At 44.6% G+C, this 17,570-nt stretch overlaps 2 protein-coding genes and 1 long non-coding RNA gene across 5 annotated transcripts in view; 2 read left to right on the forward strand and 1 right to left on the reverse strand.

The window, feature by feature from the left end:
• Positions 1 to 125: 125 nt before the first annotated feature.
• nfyba (nuclear transcription factor Y, beta a) lies at positions 126 to 3,067 on the reverse strand. Its single transcript, XM_077005280.1, has 7 exons — positions 2,916 to 3,067; positions 1,875 to 1,972; positions 1,637 to 1,770; positions 1,354 to 1,551; positions 1,151 to 1,229; positions 892 to 971; positions 126 to 443 (listed from the first exon to the last, which is right to left on the reverse strand). The coding sequence occupies exons 2-7, from the start codon at positions 1,966 to 1,968 to the stop codon at positions 411 to 413; spliced, it is 618 nt and encodes a 205-aa protein (XP_076861395.1). The 5' UTR covers positions 1,969 to 1,972; positions 2,916 to 3,067; the 3' UTR covers positions 126 to 410.
• On the forward strand, positions 2,377 to 5,680 carry LOC143514288 (uncharacterized). 2 transcript variants are annotated; one of them, XR_013130815.1, is made up of 3 exons: positions 2,377 to 3,990; positions 4,129 to 4,219; positions 4,554 to 5,680. It is a non-coding gene; the product is annotated as an uncharacterized LOC143514288 (long non-coding RNA). The 2 variants fall into 2 exon arrangements; XR_013130816.1 differs by having other exon boundaries at positions 2,377 to 2,566.
• A 1,662-nt stretch (positions 5,681 to 7,342) lies between these two features.
• chst11 (carbohydrate (chondroitin 4) sulfotransferase 11) overlaps positions 7,343 to 17,570 on the forward strand; it is a 35,679-nt gene continuing 25,451 nt past the window's right edge. Inside the window, exon 1 of one of the 2 annotated variants that reach the window (XM_077005277.1) lies at positions 7,343 to 7,672. In XM_077005277.1, coding sequence (XP_076861392.1) covers positions 7,570 to 7,672 — 103 coding nt within the window. In that variant the 5' untranslated portion in view covers positions 7,343 to 7,569. Of the gene's footprint in view, positions 7,688 to 17,570 lie in introns of both variants that reach the window. The other variant, XM_077005276.1, reaches the window with a different exon arrangement.

The following is a 17,570-nucleotide window of genomic DNA, read 5'->3' on the forward strand; positions in this document are numbered from 1 at the left end:
AGAATCAACACAAAATTGACAACGGACATTAAATTATTTAACTTACATAATTCAAACAGAAATTAAACGAGAATCCCTTTATTGTGTACATGTAGTAATTCCTCCATGCCCCCCCCCTCCCACCCACTTTAAAAACTTCTAACAAATATAAGGGTGGAAAATTAAGTGCAGTCTTTCAGATGCCAGAGACTACTTAAAATGAATACATATTATAACTGTAACAAATGATTACTTCAAGAATTACAGACATCGCTAAGCAAATGTACAAATTCAAGCTCTACCAGCAGGTTCCTCTTTCCCCTGCTCTCCTAATCCACCATCATCCAAAACTGCCTGTAAAGCCTTATAAGGCAAGAGACCAATTTGTCCTTTATCAGGTCAGAGACCTCATGGTCTGGAGATGAATCAGGTCATGAGAACTGGATTTGCTGAACACCAGGGATCTAAAGAAAAACAGAAATGTATGATTAATTTGTTCTCCAAGTTAATCACAACCTTTGTGAATCAAGGCAGCATTCTTGAGTTAGGAATGTTAGTGTTAAAAGTCTTGTATTTTATCTTTTACTTAAAAAAAAAAAAAAGTAAAAACGTATTTTACATTTATTTTTAGTAGGAATGGCCATGATTTAGAAGTTTGTATTTCTAGATCTTACTTTGCTAGATCAATTTATTTAATAAATGTTATTATGGTACGTTTTCATTTTTCAGATATAAACATTATTAGTTTTCAGATGTTTAGCTAAGTAAATTATTCCAACATAATCATAATCTAGCAAAATCTAAGTAAATTATTAATAAACTAAAGGTATGACTCTCCCGCCAACACAGGTGTAGTTCAAAATGCAAGCATCAATAAAACACAGGTGAGGATATCCTGTTATCGGAGCTCACCTGTTGGTATGAGGTTGTGTACACCATGACATTCTGCTGTTGACCATCAGCTGTGATCAGCCCTGCAGGTAACGGGTTTGCTGCAGGAAAAGGACACCAGTAATCAGCCTGACATGCCCATAAGCACTAATGACTCCATTCACAATGTAAATGCTCCAAGACAGCCAAAACTACAAGAAATTAATCTCAATGATGCATTATGCCTTAAAATGCATTTCAGGCAGGATTGGCCAAACAAGTAAGAATGTTTGTGACTTACTGAAACTGTCATCTGTAAGTTCCTCACCCAGACCTTCTGAAACTGCCACCGTTGTAATGCCTTTCTCACCCTTCATTGCCTAGGAAACCAGATATCGTCCATTATATCTACTCCATAGAGACCTCAGTGGGCAGGCAGGCGGACACACACACACACACACACACACACACACACACACACACACACGTATATGTAAACCGTACCTCTCTGAACTTCTGCAGGTAGAGCTTGAGAGGTTCCACATACATGTCAAAGCCAAGTGTGGACATGGCAAACAGAATGTCCTCCCCATTGATGGTCTTACGTTTTTCCTGATGACATCGCTCACTGGCTTCAGATGTGATGAAACTGATGAACTCGCTTACACACTCTTGTACACATTCCTTTGCATCTTTTGCTATCTGTAAGTAAAAACATTTTTTTCATTTAATGATTTTAATACATTTATGATGCATGTGCCTAAATGACTGAGTGGCAGAGACATACCTTTCCAGTCTGGGGAATGGCATTTTTCATGATGCGAGCTACATTTGCAATAGGCAGATATATATCTTGCTCTCTCAGATTGTCTTTTGAACCATTTCCATCCTCATGGTCATGAAGACTTTCTTCACCATCATCTAGAAAGAGAAAACATACAAGTCACATCAATTTGAAAGGTCCCTCTTGCTTACAGCTTGCCAGATCAGGAGTACATGTTAGCCAACTTTAATGTTTCTCTTACCTTCTTGAGTTTGCAAAACATAGTGGCCTCCTGCCATATAGTCTCCCGTTATACCCAACTGTGAGGTATCGGTGGTGGTACTGTCTCCGTCCATCTAGCTGAAAAAGAAAAAGTTAGCGCAACTCCATAAAGAATAAGGTCTAATACGGCACATAATGCTCCACTAGTTACATTTAGTTAATAATTAACATTACATTATTGAAAACTGCGTTCGACATATAGGTAGCTAGCTAGGAATAACGTTATCAGACAACACGCCTATTTCTGCACAGCCGCCGCTAGCTAGATAAGCTACAGTAGCTAGCTAACGGGCTGGCCAGCTCAATTAGAAACCTAGCCGATACGAAAACTTACAACAGGACATATATTTATTTTCCAAACATAACGTAGGCAGTAGCTCAACAACACATAACTCGAGTTACACCATAAACCGTGTGCTCACTATAGTTATAACTGACCGGACGTCGTTTATTCGTTTTATTTTTACAGTGTGGCGGGGTTTTTTTGAGCAGGCTAAGCTAACCAGCACAACAGCCGCTCGAGAGCTCGCGCGAGGTCGTCGCGAGCGCCGGTGAACGGTTAGCTGAACGGTTAAGACCGCTAGTTAGCTAGCTAACGGTCAAGAAGACTGCTAGTTAGCTAGCTTAGCTTACACGACGCTACTACATACCAGCGGTGCGCGACTTCGCTGGGCGAGTTGAGATCATCCTTTGGCCATATAGCGGTGGCATTTTGATGGGGAAAGCGAATTTTAGTCGAGATAGCTGCCCACGTCTTTAGACTAGAAAACGTACGCGAGCTAGCTAGGCAGCTAGCTGATGTCCAACAAAGAAATCCTCCGCTCGGGGTTCAGTATGGGCCTTGTGTCCGCCCCAGACCTCAATCACAACTTGTGTGTAATTAACCATTTTTCTCGATACTTCCTGCTTTCAATCGCTCATTCAGATAGACAACAAGTAAAAAATCAAGTCGGAGACGGACATTTTCATTCGAGCTAACGAGAAATCGGTTAGCAATCATTGGCCGGAGCCAGATACAAACCTGCAATGAAGCCCTGGTTGGTTACCTTCTCCAAACGGCCGTGTGGTTGGACAGAAAATGGCTGCGAAAGAACCAGTCCCAGCGCGAAGCTGCATGTCCGCACTGCACCGCCTCCTTTACCCACTAGGTGGAAAACGTGGGGACGATAAAGCTCGTATCTCTGATGGATCAGATGATATTCACAGCTTTTATTATTTTTAATGACATCTTTACTTATATAAGGAAATATATACCAATAGTCACAGCCAAATGCGGGAAACTATAGCCAGTATACTGTATGTCCCCCGTCAGTGTTTCTCTGCCTACAACAGGCTACAAATCCGGGGAATAGACTCCAAACATAAAATATGAAATATATATGAATATGACTACTGGACAAATAATCTACAGGCACTGGGATCACTATCCATTAAGTAGGTTATGTTCCAGGTTATATTAGATTACGTTTCTCTGACGGCTGGGTCTTTATATCCCTTTTCCACCACCAAAGAGGAACAAATTCCGTTCCGGTTCGCGCAACTAATTTGGAACCGTTCTGAATATATTCTGTAATTGCAATGAAGTACACAACGAAACAGGGGGTTTCGAACAGAGGTCCTTCATCAGCTGTGTATAAATACGGAACTTTATTGTGTTTTTGTGTAATCCAAAAAAATGTTGCATTTCAAGTTCTACTGTGCCCTCTGTATTTGATTCAATGCGTTAGAAGTCTGTGTTGTCGTGTCACCTGGTCGCCACTGTGGCGGTGCTGTTGAGCAGAAGCCTTTGTGTTGATAGAGAACGACACTGTACTGGCGTGTCTAGTGTCTACTCGGTCAAGTGACGGCTTCGGTGTTTATTTTCTATTTAAAGCCCTGTGTAATAGCATATATTTCGATAGATCCATTCCCTGTGTTTCAGTAGTTCAGTAGTTGTTGCCACAGTTCCTTTGTTTAGTGGCCCAAGGTTTATATCTGATGGAATCTGCAAATTCTCACGCATATGATCTGGTTGAGTAACATGAAGTGTGCATTTACAGTAGTTAGAATCAGCTTCCTGGATTGCCACTCAGCTGTTATGGGATTGGGATTACAGAGTAAGGGATTGGCTCATTTTCTGTCAGCAAACAATCGTTGCATTTTTGTTGTCAGAGTAGCAATTTATGAACACTTGTTGTCTTCATATTAATGCTCTGTGTGAGTGTATGTACATGTATATGCTTGTGCACACGCAGATCTGCAGTCCTGGCCCTGGTAAGGCAGTACCTGAGCATGGAGCCAACAAACTCCCCACTACAGCTGGGTGACCTTAGGTAGTGACCTTAGGTAGAGTAACTTTAGTGACACTATATGGTTCCTGTCTCTTTATATATATATTTTTTATCTTTCTACAATATTTCACTCCATTCAGCTCTTCCTTGAGACATTTGCATTTTTTCTCTTTCTGCAATCCTATCACTGCTCTCTCCTTCTTGCTTAAAGTTGTTTCATTTTGAATGAGTTAGCTAAGCATTAGGCAAATTGCAAAAAAACATATTTTTAATATTAATTATCATATAAATTGAATTTATGGTAATGAAAAAGCTCTTTGGAACAGCCGAGTGAGTATAAGAATATTCCCACGTCTTTTCTGTTTCTCTCCCCCGTCTCATATGTTCAGAGTCGGGCTATGGGGCTCTATCCCAGTGCAACCACAGAAGCTGCTGTTTTCCATGATCTGGATCACAGTGAAGCAATCTTCTCTGGTGCTACTATGTTTGCCACCCCATTGGGATATGCTAGCATCATTGACTTTGTGTAAAGAAATAAAACATCCTGAACATACACATATTGCACATAAGTATATCATCCTAGTGTTGTGTTGGAATTTATACAGATACATGGAAAAAGAAATGAGAAAGTGACATTTTTGCCCATTCATTTTAGTGCTATAATTTGCCTCAAAACAGGTTGTTTTTTCATTAATTTTAGTGAAGTTATAAATTCATTAGACTTTACACCAGGCATCGAGTTTTGCAGAGCCAGACATTTCTTGTCACATTGCTTCAGTTTCCATTTGTTGTATAAATAAAGTGCACAGCTTTAGGAATTTAGATATTGGTGTTTTATTATTTTTGCTGTTGTAACTCTTGCTAGGACAGATTGCAAAGTGTCAAAGAAACCCTAAGCACCGTGAATGATGTTTGTGTCTGTGTTTGTGATGACATCTCCTTGTGATAAAAACACAGGGCTGTCTTTGACTTACCCTATAAAATGCAGTTAACTTTAATGCAAAAATTGCACCATGTACAGGTAGCAGGAGGATAATCTATGCAATTTCCAGTGAAAGCCAACATGCGGTCCTAGAACCAGTCAAAACTCAGCCTGCAAGTTCATACCAGACATGATGGACACTCCACTGTGCTGTTCCTTACTCAGAATCACTCAGTTGTTTCCTTCATGCGGGCATTAACTGGATCAAAATACTCTTCAATATATTTACTTTAAATCAGTCTTGAAAATTCAAGGCAAGTACAGATGTTAAATAAATGACAAATGCACCATTTTCAAGTTTATGTGTATGAGCGGCTTTATGGTGTCATTAATATGTGATTGCTACCTTATGTCATACAGATGTTTATCTTTATTTTATATTATACTAACTTATAATGGTTGTGGTTTGCATATTAGACAGCTGATTATAATTGTGAAGGCTACAGTGACCTCTAGGTGCAGTGATTAATTTTACTGTGTTCAATGTCAGATACCAGAAAGGCACCATATTAGCAATAAAGATAACAAAGATGATTTCTCTCATGTGCTCATTAAAACTCTCCTCCAACACTCCTCCACGCACGCACACACACACACACACACACACACACACACACACACACACACACACACACACACACACACACACACACACAGTTCAGTGGTCCCTCTCTGCCCTCTGCAGTCCACCTCCACAGAGATGTCTCTGTTTTTCTTTTGCTCTTCAGCAAAGTGAAAATGCCACACACGAGCACACCACATAATTACAGAATCTCCAGTGTGCACACGTTTGCCAGGGCACAGATATGAAGTAGCACTTTTCAGCGTAGTGAGCCTGCATAGTCACTTCTGAATTCTGAACCTTTTTATATCACTAGAACCCGAGGCCAAGGGTGATGATTAAATGGCCCTTAGCCCTTAATTAAATGAAACACTGCAGAGTGTATGGGTAAGGGTCATGAAATTTGTTTTTTAATACAATAGCCAAACCATCCTAAAACATCTATACTCTCAGCCAAGCACACATTGTTTAATGCTATACCTTCTGTTTCTATAGTTGTATAGTTCATGTCAATTTCACTGCTCTGTATAGCTTGATTGGCTTGTTGTGACTGGTGTGCCGCTACCATTTGTGGTATGGCGCTACCATGCTATGTGTTTAGATGGCCACAGGAGGGCGCTAAATCAGAGGCTGTGGGCAAAAGCGTTCAGTTGAGAAGGATCTCTTATGCAGCATTGAGGTTGTGCTTCTTTTTCTCCAGAAAGCTGGTAGGCATACATTTTATTTTAATTTAAATATTCATAAACTTTAGACACCACCCCACCCTGCGCAATCAGAACAATCACAGCAACCTATGCAGTGAGGGCAGATCCCGGCTGCGCAGTTTGATTCCTGCATGTTGGCCTCCTGTATTTGATGTGTGACTTTTGCTCCTACCCCTTTGGCCCTGAAATGCTCTACGTAGGGCACACCAATGGCCCGAGGGGACTGCAGCGTCTCACAGGTACAGTGACAGGTCCCTCAGTTATGAAGATTGCTTCACCGCTCCATTCTGAGAAGGCACGTGATGCGTGAGCGAAAAAGGAAACGGTTTCGCAACTTCTATGATTTGAACGTGTCTAACCTGAGAAGTTACCATTTAAATAAGAAGGCATCTCTCCGATTTCCTTTTTTGACCATTAATTTGACCAGCAGGTGGAGAGCATTTTGACCTCAGCAGAGAAGTGCAGTATTAACAAACATATTATTAATCTGTAAAGAATGTCCAACATTCCAGCAAACACTGAATATCTAAAGGACATCTTATTGTCATAGCTTGATCTTCGGTTTCAGATGACCAGAAGAATCTTAGTCTCACGTACACGCACAATTATACCTTTATATATAATTTCTTCGTTTTTAAACGGACTTTGGTATTCGGTTAACCCTTTGGTATTGGGTTAAGTTACAGTAACGTCACCTCGGAAGATGCGCACTAAGTTCATCCCCTTTGCATCCAATGAACCTGCCCACAGGCTGCGACCCCGGTCGCTCGCTCGTGATGCGAGAAGGCGAATTGTCCCCCAACCACACCGGTTTGGAAATGACCATTTCTCTAAAACGTGAAGAGCGCGCGCAGCAGTAGGTATCATACTTAGTGACGTCGCCTTGTACTGTTGCAGTCGAGCGCTGCCCACGTGCGGCATGGGCGCGCTCATTGTGCGAGCTGCGAGAGGGGTGGTGCTGCTCTCCACCGGCCACGTCCCCTGCAGTTTGACACGGAGGAGGAGATAGTACGCTCCGGGGACGGCTTTGAGCTCAGGCTCGGGCGTAAGCGGTGGCTGGGCGAGCCAGCATCAGCATCAATACAGACCGGCTCCGACCGCTGTACCGGGCTCGGCGGGCTGCTTCGCTCTCGCGCCTCTCTCCGTCTCGGCCAGCCATGAAACAGACGTTACTTGAACTAATGAGGATGAGCAGGATTTGCCGAATGGTGCTGGCCACTTGTTTGGGATCTTTTGTGCTGGTCATCTTTTATTTCCAAAGTATGTTCCACCCAGGTAGGACCTTACAGTTTCCGAGCTTTCGATTCTGCTGCCCGTTATGTTTCCTTTGTCGCCGTTGGCATGGACGTGGCCGCTGTTTGGGTGTTAAAGAATGTCGTTAATAAGTAATGAGATCTCAGAATGAGCATCAGTAACACACACGCACACACACACGAACGCACGCACGCACACGCGAGCACACATGTTGTTTCTCATTTCAACATTTTTGTACCCATCAGCGTTAGTTATATAGATAACATGATAGTTGTATATAGAATTAATCGGCGATGTCCATACCTGTAAAAAACCTCTTTTTGACACCGTGGACCCGAGGTTTGGTGTATAGCCGGTCAGTCGCTTTAGGAAGCCGCATTCTTTCCACCGAGTCCCGTGCTGAGTGGCGGCTCGCGCGCACAGTGGAGTCTCTGTGCTGCTGCGAATCAAAGAGTTCGAACAGTGACACGCGGCTCGCGCTCTACAAACATCTGCGCCTCACTATTGACACAAGCAGCTCCGCGCGCACGCGGCACAGGCGCTGTGCACACTCGAGTACACATCACCATACGGGTCTAGGAAACATGCTCAAAATCTGAATAGACAAGACAAAAAAAAAGAAAAAAAAACAAGTCAGCGTCTTGTCTTTCAACTTTTTGTACTAAAGTCAGTTAATCTTTGAACAAAACAAGAATTCAGTGCAACAGAGACAATTTGGCAAGTTTCGCAGAGCCGGTTTAGTGAACTGTTAGTGCGCGCCCCCGCACATCACACCTTTTCGTTACTTGATTATATTTTATTTTCACTCCTCCGCGTGTACAAAGGTGTAGTGTATAACGGCCTCCGCGCCGCGGAAGAACTAGACAGAACAATAAAACCGCAACGTGCTGGGCTGGTGAGCAACCGTCCCGACGCGGCGTTCGTTGCCCCAGGAGTGTGTGTGTGTGTGTGTGTGTGTGTGTGTGTGTGTGTGTGTGTGTGTGTGTGTGTGTGTGTGTGTGTGGAACTGGTGAGTCATGACTGCCACCGGGCTGTGAACGTTCTCATCGGCACGCAGGAATGTCCTGCAGCCGCGTACCGTCACCAAACGCCAGCCGACATACGTGTGTGTGGTAGCGCACCGCGCACCGTTGGGTATTGACACGGCAACGTGCACGTTAGTTCTCGGGTGTGTAAAATCACCCCAAAACGTAAACGGGCCGTTTCAGCACAAATATGCCAGTCGTGAGAACAGTTCGTCAAAGCGCGTGTGTGCGTGAGAAATAGAGATCGCTCTGTCATCGACATTGGGGTATTATGTGTGACTTCCTTATTTTGGTGGTTTCTCTGTGATACTGGTCTGGTTTTCCCTTTTGAACACCCCCCCCCCCCCGTTCTTTGTGTGGGATTGTACTCGCATTCATATTTCTGATTAATAGAAACTCCTTAAGTCTGTCCCTGATGCTTTTTACATATGTTGCACATTTAATGTGTGCGCTCAGAACACACACACACACACACACACACACACACACACACACACACACACACACACACACACATGAAATGTGCCCACAAAGCACCTGAGCGTCCATGGCAACCGGCAGCATTGGATGACAAGGCTGACCTCGTTTGTTCGGTGTTGTTTATACCTCCACCACTGAACCACGGAGAGGAGCGAGGGATGAGAGGAGATGCAGCAGAAGGATGGAGGGGAGGAGGGGCGGAGGGGAGGAGGGCTGTGCCGGGACTGTACACATTCCTCCGGTTGTGTAAAAGCAGGCGCACAAAGGCGTGTCAGGGACACACAACCTGTCGATGCCTCTGATAAGAGACCGTCCCACCCTGCAGCTGAGACTGTGTGATGAGTTTGAAGTTTGACGTAACGTTCACGGGCCACTCGCTAACAGCAGACAGCACTGCGTAAGATTCATGACACAACACGGTTGTGTGTGTGTGTGTGTGTGTGTGTGTGTGTGTGTGTGTGTGTGTGTGGTGGGTGTGTGGGTGCATCGGAGCGTGCGAGTGAGTGTGTTATTGTTTTGTTTTGCTGTCTTTGTGACCAGACCTTCAATACGTACGTGTGCATACAGGATGTGAGTACAGGTTCCTGTTTGTGGGATGACACCCCCCCACAGGGAGAGATGGAGAGACGAAGAGAAGAAGAATGGCTGGAATGTGTTCACATGCTTCGTCCTGTTGTTGTTCTTGTGTAAGAGGGTGCGGGTTTGTGTTTTTGTCACAGTGTGTGTGTGTTTCAGACAGAGGCCTGTGTGTGTGTGTGTGTGTGTGTGTGAGAATGGTGTCAGCGTTGTCTTTGTCCACTATGTGCTGTAGAGATGTGTGCAGCAGTGTTTGGGCAGAAGCCAGTGGAAGTCACACTGACTCCTCACTGATTCAGCAGGATACACACAAACGGCTGGATGTTCTTACTGCTGTCATAGAGTGCTGGGACAGTGGAACAAGTGGTCACATGTACACACACACACACACACACACACACACACACACACACACACACACACACACACACACAATGTATATATAATGAGGAGGACAAGGTGCTTTGTGTGTGTATGAATAAAGGCTTTCCAGAGGTTTTGTGTTGTTTGCTGTTTTACTGGCGCTCATTAGAGCAGTGATGAGAGTTTGGGTCCAGATGCTGTTTGCTGCTAACAGAAACACACTCCCCAGTGCTGGAGAACGGCTCTGGCGTCATGGAGGAAACACATCTGGAGAGCAGGCAGGGGCTGCTAACACTCTGCCTACTAGGGGCTGTGGCCAGCCTGGGGGAGTGGCCAGCTCAGGGGGAGTGGCCAGTTCAAGGGGAGTGGCCAGTTCAGGGGCAGTGGGCCCACCACTGCGACCATTATAGTGTGCTGTTGCATAACCTAATATAGAATTTGCATACTAACACCTATGTTATTTTAATATGGATCCAGCTTACACAGAGTAATCATTTCATTGGGCTCACATCTTTCCTGTACCTAATGAACTGCTTTACATTTTACAGTATATATATCTTGTATGTGTGCATATATATATATATATATATATATATATATCAGTCACAACAGATACAGGAGGAAACTGCACATCCTTTGACATCTAAGCAAGTTACAATTCACATGTGCCTTCTGGGAATTCCTCAGTATAATTTATTTTGCCAATGCTAGTCACCTGGTATGTGAGTGTGAATACTGCTGCATTTAGATGAGTGTGTGTGTGTTTTTGTGTGTGTTATTTTCGACTCATGGTACCAGCCTGCTTTATAAGTGTTGTAGGGTCGTTATGCAGACGTCCATGCTATAGTGGTTATTGATAAGTATTGATGAAGCTGTGAGATTGTTGTGTAGGGTTGCTAACTGCACTGCAGGGCATTGTGGGATTTGTGCCAGAATCTACTGATATATAAACACTCACACGGATATATAAACACTCACAGGATGTAATGTAGCCATTGGAACACATCACCTCCTCACACAAGCAGCACTCCACTGTTTGGGTTTGTGACTCTGGGATCCACAGGTCCCGGTGGATCACAGTACATTGTGCAGACCTCCGTCACGGATCACCGTGCAGTCCGGTGAAAGGGGAGAGGCAGCTGCAGAAAGATCAGTCATAGCTGTTAAGGAAAGCGCAGTGACAGCCGGGCTGTGGCGTGTATAACCGGTGGTTTGGTGAGAATAACGCAGGGTTCTTTGTGAGGATAACAGGGTTTTCATTAGTTAATTAATTAATGAACATTCCAGGACATCTCATAAGGTTAATCAGATATTTAAAATGTGCTGTGTGTGTATGTGTGTGTTTGTGTGAGTAAGTATTAGTATGTAGGAGGCTGATGTTAAGAGTTTAACATCCCTTACTACTTTGTTGAGGTTTGTACATCTCTGATAATGTATGTCTTATATTTTCTTATTTTGTTCTACATTCTGTTATTTTGTGTGTGTGTGTGTATGTGTGTGTGTGTGTGTGTGTGTGTGTGTGTGTGTGTGTGTGTGTTTGTCTCGGTTAGTCCTATGTGAGTTTGACAGCATAGCTGTTAATGGTATTTCAGGAAGAATTGTTGAGGAGAAATCCCACTAGCCCACCTGTCTTACATATCTATCTGTCTGTCTCTCTCTCTCTCTCTCCTTCTCTATCTCCCTCACTCTTTCTTTTGCTATGGATGTGTGTGTGTGCTATCTGACTTGTCTCTGTCCCTGATGAAACACAATATTGACTGATCAGAAGATATTTATGGGTCCTGCAGTCTGAACGTGTGAGACTGAGGGGAGACAAAAGACAGAGAGGCAACAGGAAAGAACAGGAGAGAGAGAGACAAAGATGGAGACAGAGGGAGACAGTTCCTCGGAGAGGATCACCATGGAAACTGGGGTGTATCATGTGTTTTATGGGATGGGGTATGCGTGAAAGCATATACTGTGTGTATGTGTGTGTTACCAGTGGATTTTGTCTGTTCCTCTGAGAAAAGTATTAACAGACAGATTGTCACATGGATTGACTGAACAGACGTCTGATCTCCGTGCGAACTGTGATGAACGTGAAGGTGCTGATTCTCAGAGAGTCTGATGTCATGTGAAGGAGTCTGAGTCCCAGAGCAGGGGAGCGTATGATGCTACTACGGGAGTTTGGGAGCCTGTTATTAGCCCCACTTTGATCATTTTACCCACCAGTATTTTGCTCTTGTGCACATGACTTTTTGTGATAGGAAAGTCAGTCAGAATGTCACCAGAAAGACTTTCTGTTTTTAGAACCTGCTGAGCTCGATGGTGTTATTACTTCATTTCTGTTGGAGATCTGTGGGGATATCTAAAAAGGAATATACAGAACAATCATGTCCACTTTAGCACACAATCTTTCATACGTGGAAGTGTGTGTGTGTGTGTGTGTGTGTGTGTTACGATCAGAGCTGTATGATTGCTGTCACTTCCCCCACTAGCTATTTTAGGAGCTCACTGTTACAGAGAACACACATGCACTGTAATTTTGTGGTGTGTGTGCATGTGTGCGCATTTCTTTTTCAGAGAATTTCCAGTGAGTGTAATTATGTGATGTGTGTATGTGGATAAAAAGAGTGAGAGAGAGAGAGAGAGAGAGAGAGAGAGAGAGAGAGAGAGAGAGAGAGAGAGAGAGAGCAGGAGCTGGCTAGACAGACACAGCGTTGGACAGGAAAGACTAAGGAGAAACTGAAGCGGTTGTGGACAGGATTATTTTTATTCTGGACAAGTGGATTATGAAGCATGTGTTTCTGCTTTTGTGTTTTATTGTTTGCTGTTGACCGCATTAATGGCAGACATGGACACATGCTGACTTCCCTTGAGCAGGTTCCCATGGCAACTGCCTGTGTGGCATGAGGAGAGTTTAGGAGGCCGTGGGTTGGCAGGGCGTGTGTGTGGAGTGTGTGCGGTGTGTATGTGTGCAGTGTGTGTGCAATGTGTGTGGAGTGTGTGCGCGTTGTGTGTTGGCGGTGTGTATGTGTGCGGTGTGTGTGTGAAATGTGTGTGCATGTGCGGTGTTGTGTGTGTGTGGTATGTGTGTGTGCGGTGTGTGTGTGCGTGCGGTGTGTGTGTGTTTGCTGTGTGTGTGTGTGTGTGCGGTATGTATGTGTGCGGTGTGTGTGTGCGTGCGATGTGTGTGTGTTTGCTGTGTGTGTGTGTGTGTGTGTGTGCAGTATGTATGTGTGCGGTGTGTGTGTGCGTGCGGTGTGTGTGTGTTTGCTGTGTGTGTGTGTGTGTGTGCGGTATGTATGTGTGCGGTGTGTGTGTGCGTGCGATGTGTGTGTGCTGTGTGTATGTACATGGGCTGGGGTTGGGGGTTGTGGTTTACCATCCTGACATGTACACAGCTAATTATTAGTAGAGACATGCTCAGCTGTCCCTGCATGTGGCCCCAGTAAAGCCCCATGTGTGGAGCTGCGTGGCTGTGTCCTCTCTGCTGACGTCCTACAGAGAGGTGTTTCCTCTGAAGTCCAGGGAGCAGTGGTCGTCTGGACATTTGCTTAATGGCTTTCATTGGCCACACCATCAGCCAATCCGGGGAGGCAGAGCACATGACTCATCTTTAGATTTTGCATAAACAGCCGTAGGATGTCAGATTAGGCTCACTAGATCTTTCTTTTGGTCATGCTCACGCCTGCTCCCCCTGGGAGCAGTAATGGTATGTTCCGGTGGTAATGACCCAACATGGATCATTGTAATGGGTGTCCTGGGATGTGGGGGGTGGTGGGGGTGTGTGTGTCAGATGTTTGGGCTGTTATGCATTTACAGTCTCACACTTTCCTCACAGAACTGTAACCAGGGGGCCTCGGTGATATGGTCTTCAGGTCAGACTGAAGCCGCTCACTATGAAGACGTCTAGCTGTATTCTGGTCACACACACGCGCTTGACTTTGCACGCACACCCCTCCACTGCAGACACTGCACCTCTCTATGGACTCCCACTCTGCAACCACAGGCCTATGTGTTTTCATCCTTTTTAATGAGTAATATTTACATAAGGATATTTTGGATGAGTGGATGGAGTGGATGGAGATTTTCAGAGCAAAAACAGAGCAGGTAAAGGTGATAACACTGACAACTCGAGTATCACCGTGCAGCTGCAGTTAACTGTTTTCATTTGATCACCTCAGCGGGTGTCTGACTGTTGTTCACCTCAGCGGGTGTCTGACTGCTGTTCACCTCAGCGGATGTCTGACTGATGTTCACCTCAGCGGATGTCTGACTGTTGTTCAACTCAGCGGATGTCTGACTGTTGTTCACCTCAGCGGGTGTCTGACTGATGTTCACCTCAGCGGGTGTCTGACTGTTGTTCACCTCAGCGGGTGTCTGACTGTTGTTCACCTCAGCAGATGTCTGACTGTTGTTCACCTCAGCGGATGTCTGGCTGATGTTCACCTCAGCGGGTGTCTGACTGTTGTTCACCTCAGCGGGTGTCTGGCTGATGTTCACCTCAGCGGGTGTCTGGCTGATGTTCACCTCAGTGGATGTCTGACTGATGTTCACCTCAGCGGGTGTCTGACTGTTGTTCACCTCAGCGGGTGTCTGACTGATGTTCACCTCAGCGGGTGTCTGACTGATGTTCACCTCAGCGGGTGTCTGACTGTTGTTCACCTCAGCGGGTGTCTGACTGATGTTCACCTCAGCGGGTGTCTGACTGTTGTTCACCTCAGCGGGTGTCTGACTGTTGTTCACCTCAGCGGATGTCTGACTGCTGTGTGCTTTGCCCAGACCGACACTCAGACTCCTGGCTCTGTCAAGGACTTTTATTTTTTAGTGCCAGCACTTTGGTGTGAGTGGGTTTTGTGAAGATGCCCTTTACTCTTCTCTCCTTTGCTCTCAGGGTGTGGCACATACAGTGAAAGGTTTGTGGTGGAGGCGAGTGTAAGTATAAGGGTGTGTAGGGTACAGATCATTTTAACTATTTTGTATGGCTCGTATGGTCTTTGACACTGTCTTACTATTTTTGTCCTCAGGGTTAGTTATGTTGGACCTTTGACAGATAAGGGAAAGTAAAAGAATGTCAAAAAAATCAATTTTTTCCCCTAAAAATGACAGGACAGGAAGGGATGGGAGAGAGCAACAGAGAAAGAGAGAGAGAGAGGCAGATAAAAAGAGAAACAGAGAGAGTGAGCGGGGGGGGGGGGGTCAGAGCTGAGGAAAACATCCCTAAATAGTCCCTTGTGATTTTTTTTCCCTTCAGAATTCCTCTGGAGTCACTTCAGTGTATGGGAAGCATTGTGACTGCAGTGCATGACAGTTTTAGAGCTGGACCTTCCTGAGCGTTCACACACGTACACGCATTCATACTGTTATGGTGGCACTGATCTGATCTTCTTGGAAAACGTGAACATAGAGAGATATAAAGAGTGATGAAAATGGAATACCAGATGTGTAGAAAGAGAGAAAATGAATAAACAATGACGTGTAGAAGAAGCTGGGGGCCGATTCATCGAGACAGAAGTGTAGACAGAGACAGGGGCAGTTAATCAAGACAGAAGTGTAGACAGAGACAGGGGCAGTTAATCGAGACAGATGTGTAGACAGAGACAGGGGCAGTTAATCGAGACGTGTAGACAGAGACGGGCAGTTAATCGAGACAGAAGTGTAGACAGAGACAGGGGCCGATTCATCGAGACAGAAGTGTAGACAGAGACAGGGGCAGTTAATCAAGACAGATGTGTAGACAGAGACAGGCAGTTAATCGAGACAGAAGTGTAGACAGAGACAGGGGCAGTTCATCGAGACAGAAGTGTAGACAGAGACAGGGGCAGTTAATCGAGACAGAAGTGTAGACAAAGACGGGGGCACTTAATCGAGACAGAAGTGTAGACAGAGACAGGGGCAGTTTATCGATATGGGAGGTTATGTCCTTGATCAGGGAGCACAAGAAAAACAGAAACTGTTGAATATAAGGAGTAAAAAAGAGAGAGAGGGAGAGAGGGATATAGAGAGAGAGGGATAGAGAGAGAGGGAGAGAGAGAGAGGGAGAGAGAGAGAGAGAGAGAGAGAGAGAGGTACTGGCACTTGGCACTGAGGTGACATTGGAGCAGGCCATTGTGAAATTATAATTTCCTAATGAGAAACCATGGGGATGAGAGCCCTACTCTTCAGTTATCTTGCTGTCTTTCTCTCTCCCTCTTTCTCTGTTTCTCTCTTTTTCTCAACCTCTTTCTCCCTCTTTCTGCTTCTCTTTCTCTCTTTCTCCCTCTTTCTCTCACTCTCTATGTCTCTATCTCTTTCTCCTTTCTCTCTTTCTCTGTTTCTCTCTCTTTCTCTTTTCCTCCCTCTTTCTCCCTCTCTTTCTTCCACTCTTTATTATGGGTGTTTTTGCTGACTAAAGCAGCTCTTTTTTTCCTTTTTTTCCTTTCTAATTAGACACACGAGCACACAGGTTTGCATTGCCATGGTGATGGTCATGTTTTTTTAGGGTTCACACACGTAGTGTGGGAAACCTATTGTAATTGCTCGGATTTTTCTTTTTCTTCTTATTATTATTATTTTTCTCCGCATAAAACGCATACTGCAGCCTAGACCGTAAGGCCCAGGAAGACCAATCTTGGCAGAATGGTGTAGTCTGTTTGCGGGACCGTGCTAAAGTACAGACACCCACATTGGCCTGATGGTGGCGCTATAGCGCAGCATTTTGCGTTTTGGTCCATATCTCCCACCCCGTAGGTCCTAGACACAAAATTCCACTTCAGGTGCATTCCTTGGCTCCAGACAAACAAAAAAGCCTCAAGAACCATTAAGCTCCGCCTACTTAGATTTTTTGCTAATTTGCATAATGTGCAAAACCTACTTTTTTATACTAGTCCCTGGTTTTTCATCTGATCACCACAATCTTGGTGTCAAAACATTCACAAGAATCTCATTATCAAGGAATATCAACAAAACTGTGACATTGGTATACAGTCTGGTTGTCACATGTCAATCAATAGCTCTGAGGCGTGGCCAAATTGACTTCAGCAGCTATATCTCAGCAATGCTTTGACCAATCTTCATGAAAATTTATCAGTTGTTAGAGCACATGACTGAAAGGTCAGAGGTCAAAGCTGGCCACGATTGTCCAATAGGGGGCGCTATAACATGGGAAAAACTGTTTCTCAGAAACCATTAGTCACATCAAGCCAAAACTTTACAGGCATCATCAGGGGCCCAAGTGGTATCAAGGCACACATGGATGACATCATCACTCAAAAAACATGGCCGCCAGGAGCTAATAAATTTTTATTTGAATTAATTGGCCATTTGACAGACTTACCATAGGTTCATACACATGAAACTGACATGGTATGTTCATGTACACACCCTCTAAGACATACTCATGTTAGAAGGGAATTGCACCACTAGGTGGCGCTATACTAGAAAATCCAGAATTTCTCCTACATATTTTCACTGATCAAGAAATGCTTGCACTCATATGA

This window comes from Brachyhypopomus gauderio, chromosome 5 (genome assembly GCF_052324685.1).
Source record: "Brachyhypopomus gauderio isolate BG-103 chromosome 5, BGAUD_0.2, whole genome shotgun sequence".
NCBI classification, from domain to species: Eukaryota; Metazoa; Chordata; class Actinopteri; order Gymnotiformes; family Hypopomidae; genus Brachyhypopomus; species Brachyhypopomus gauderio.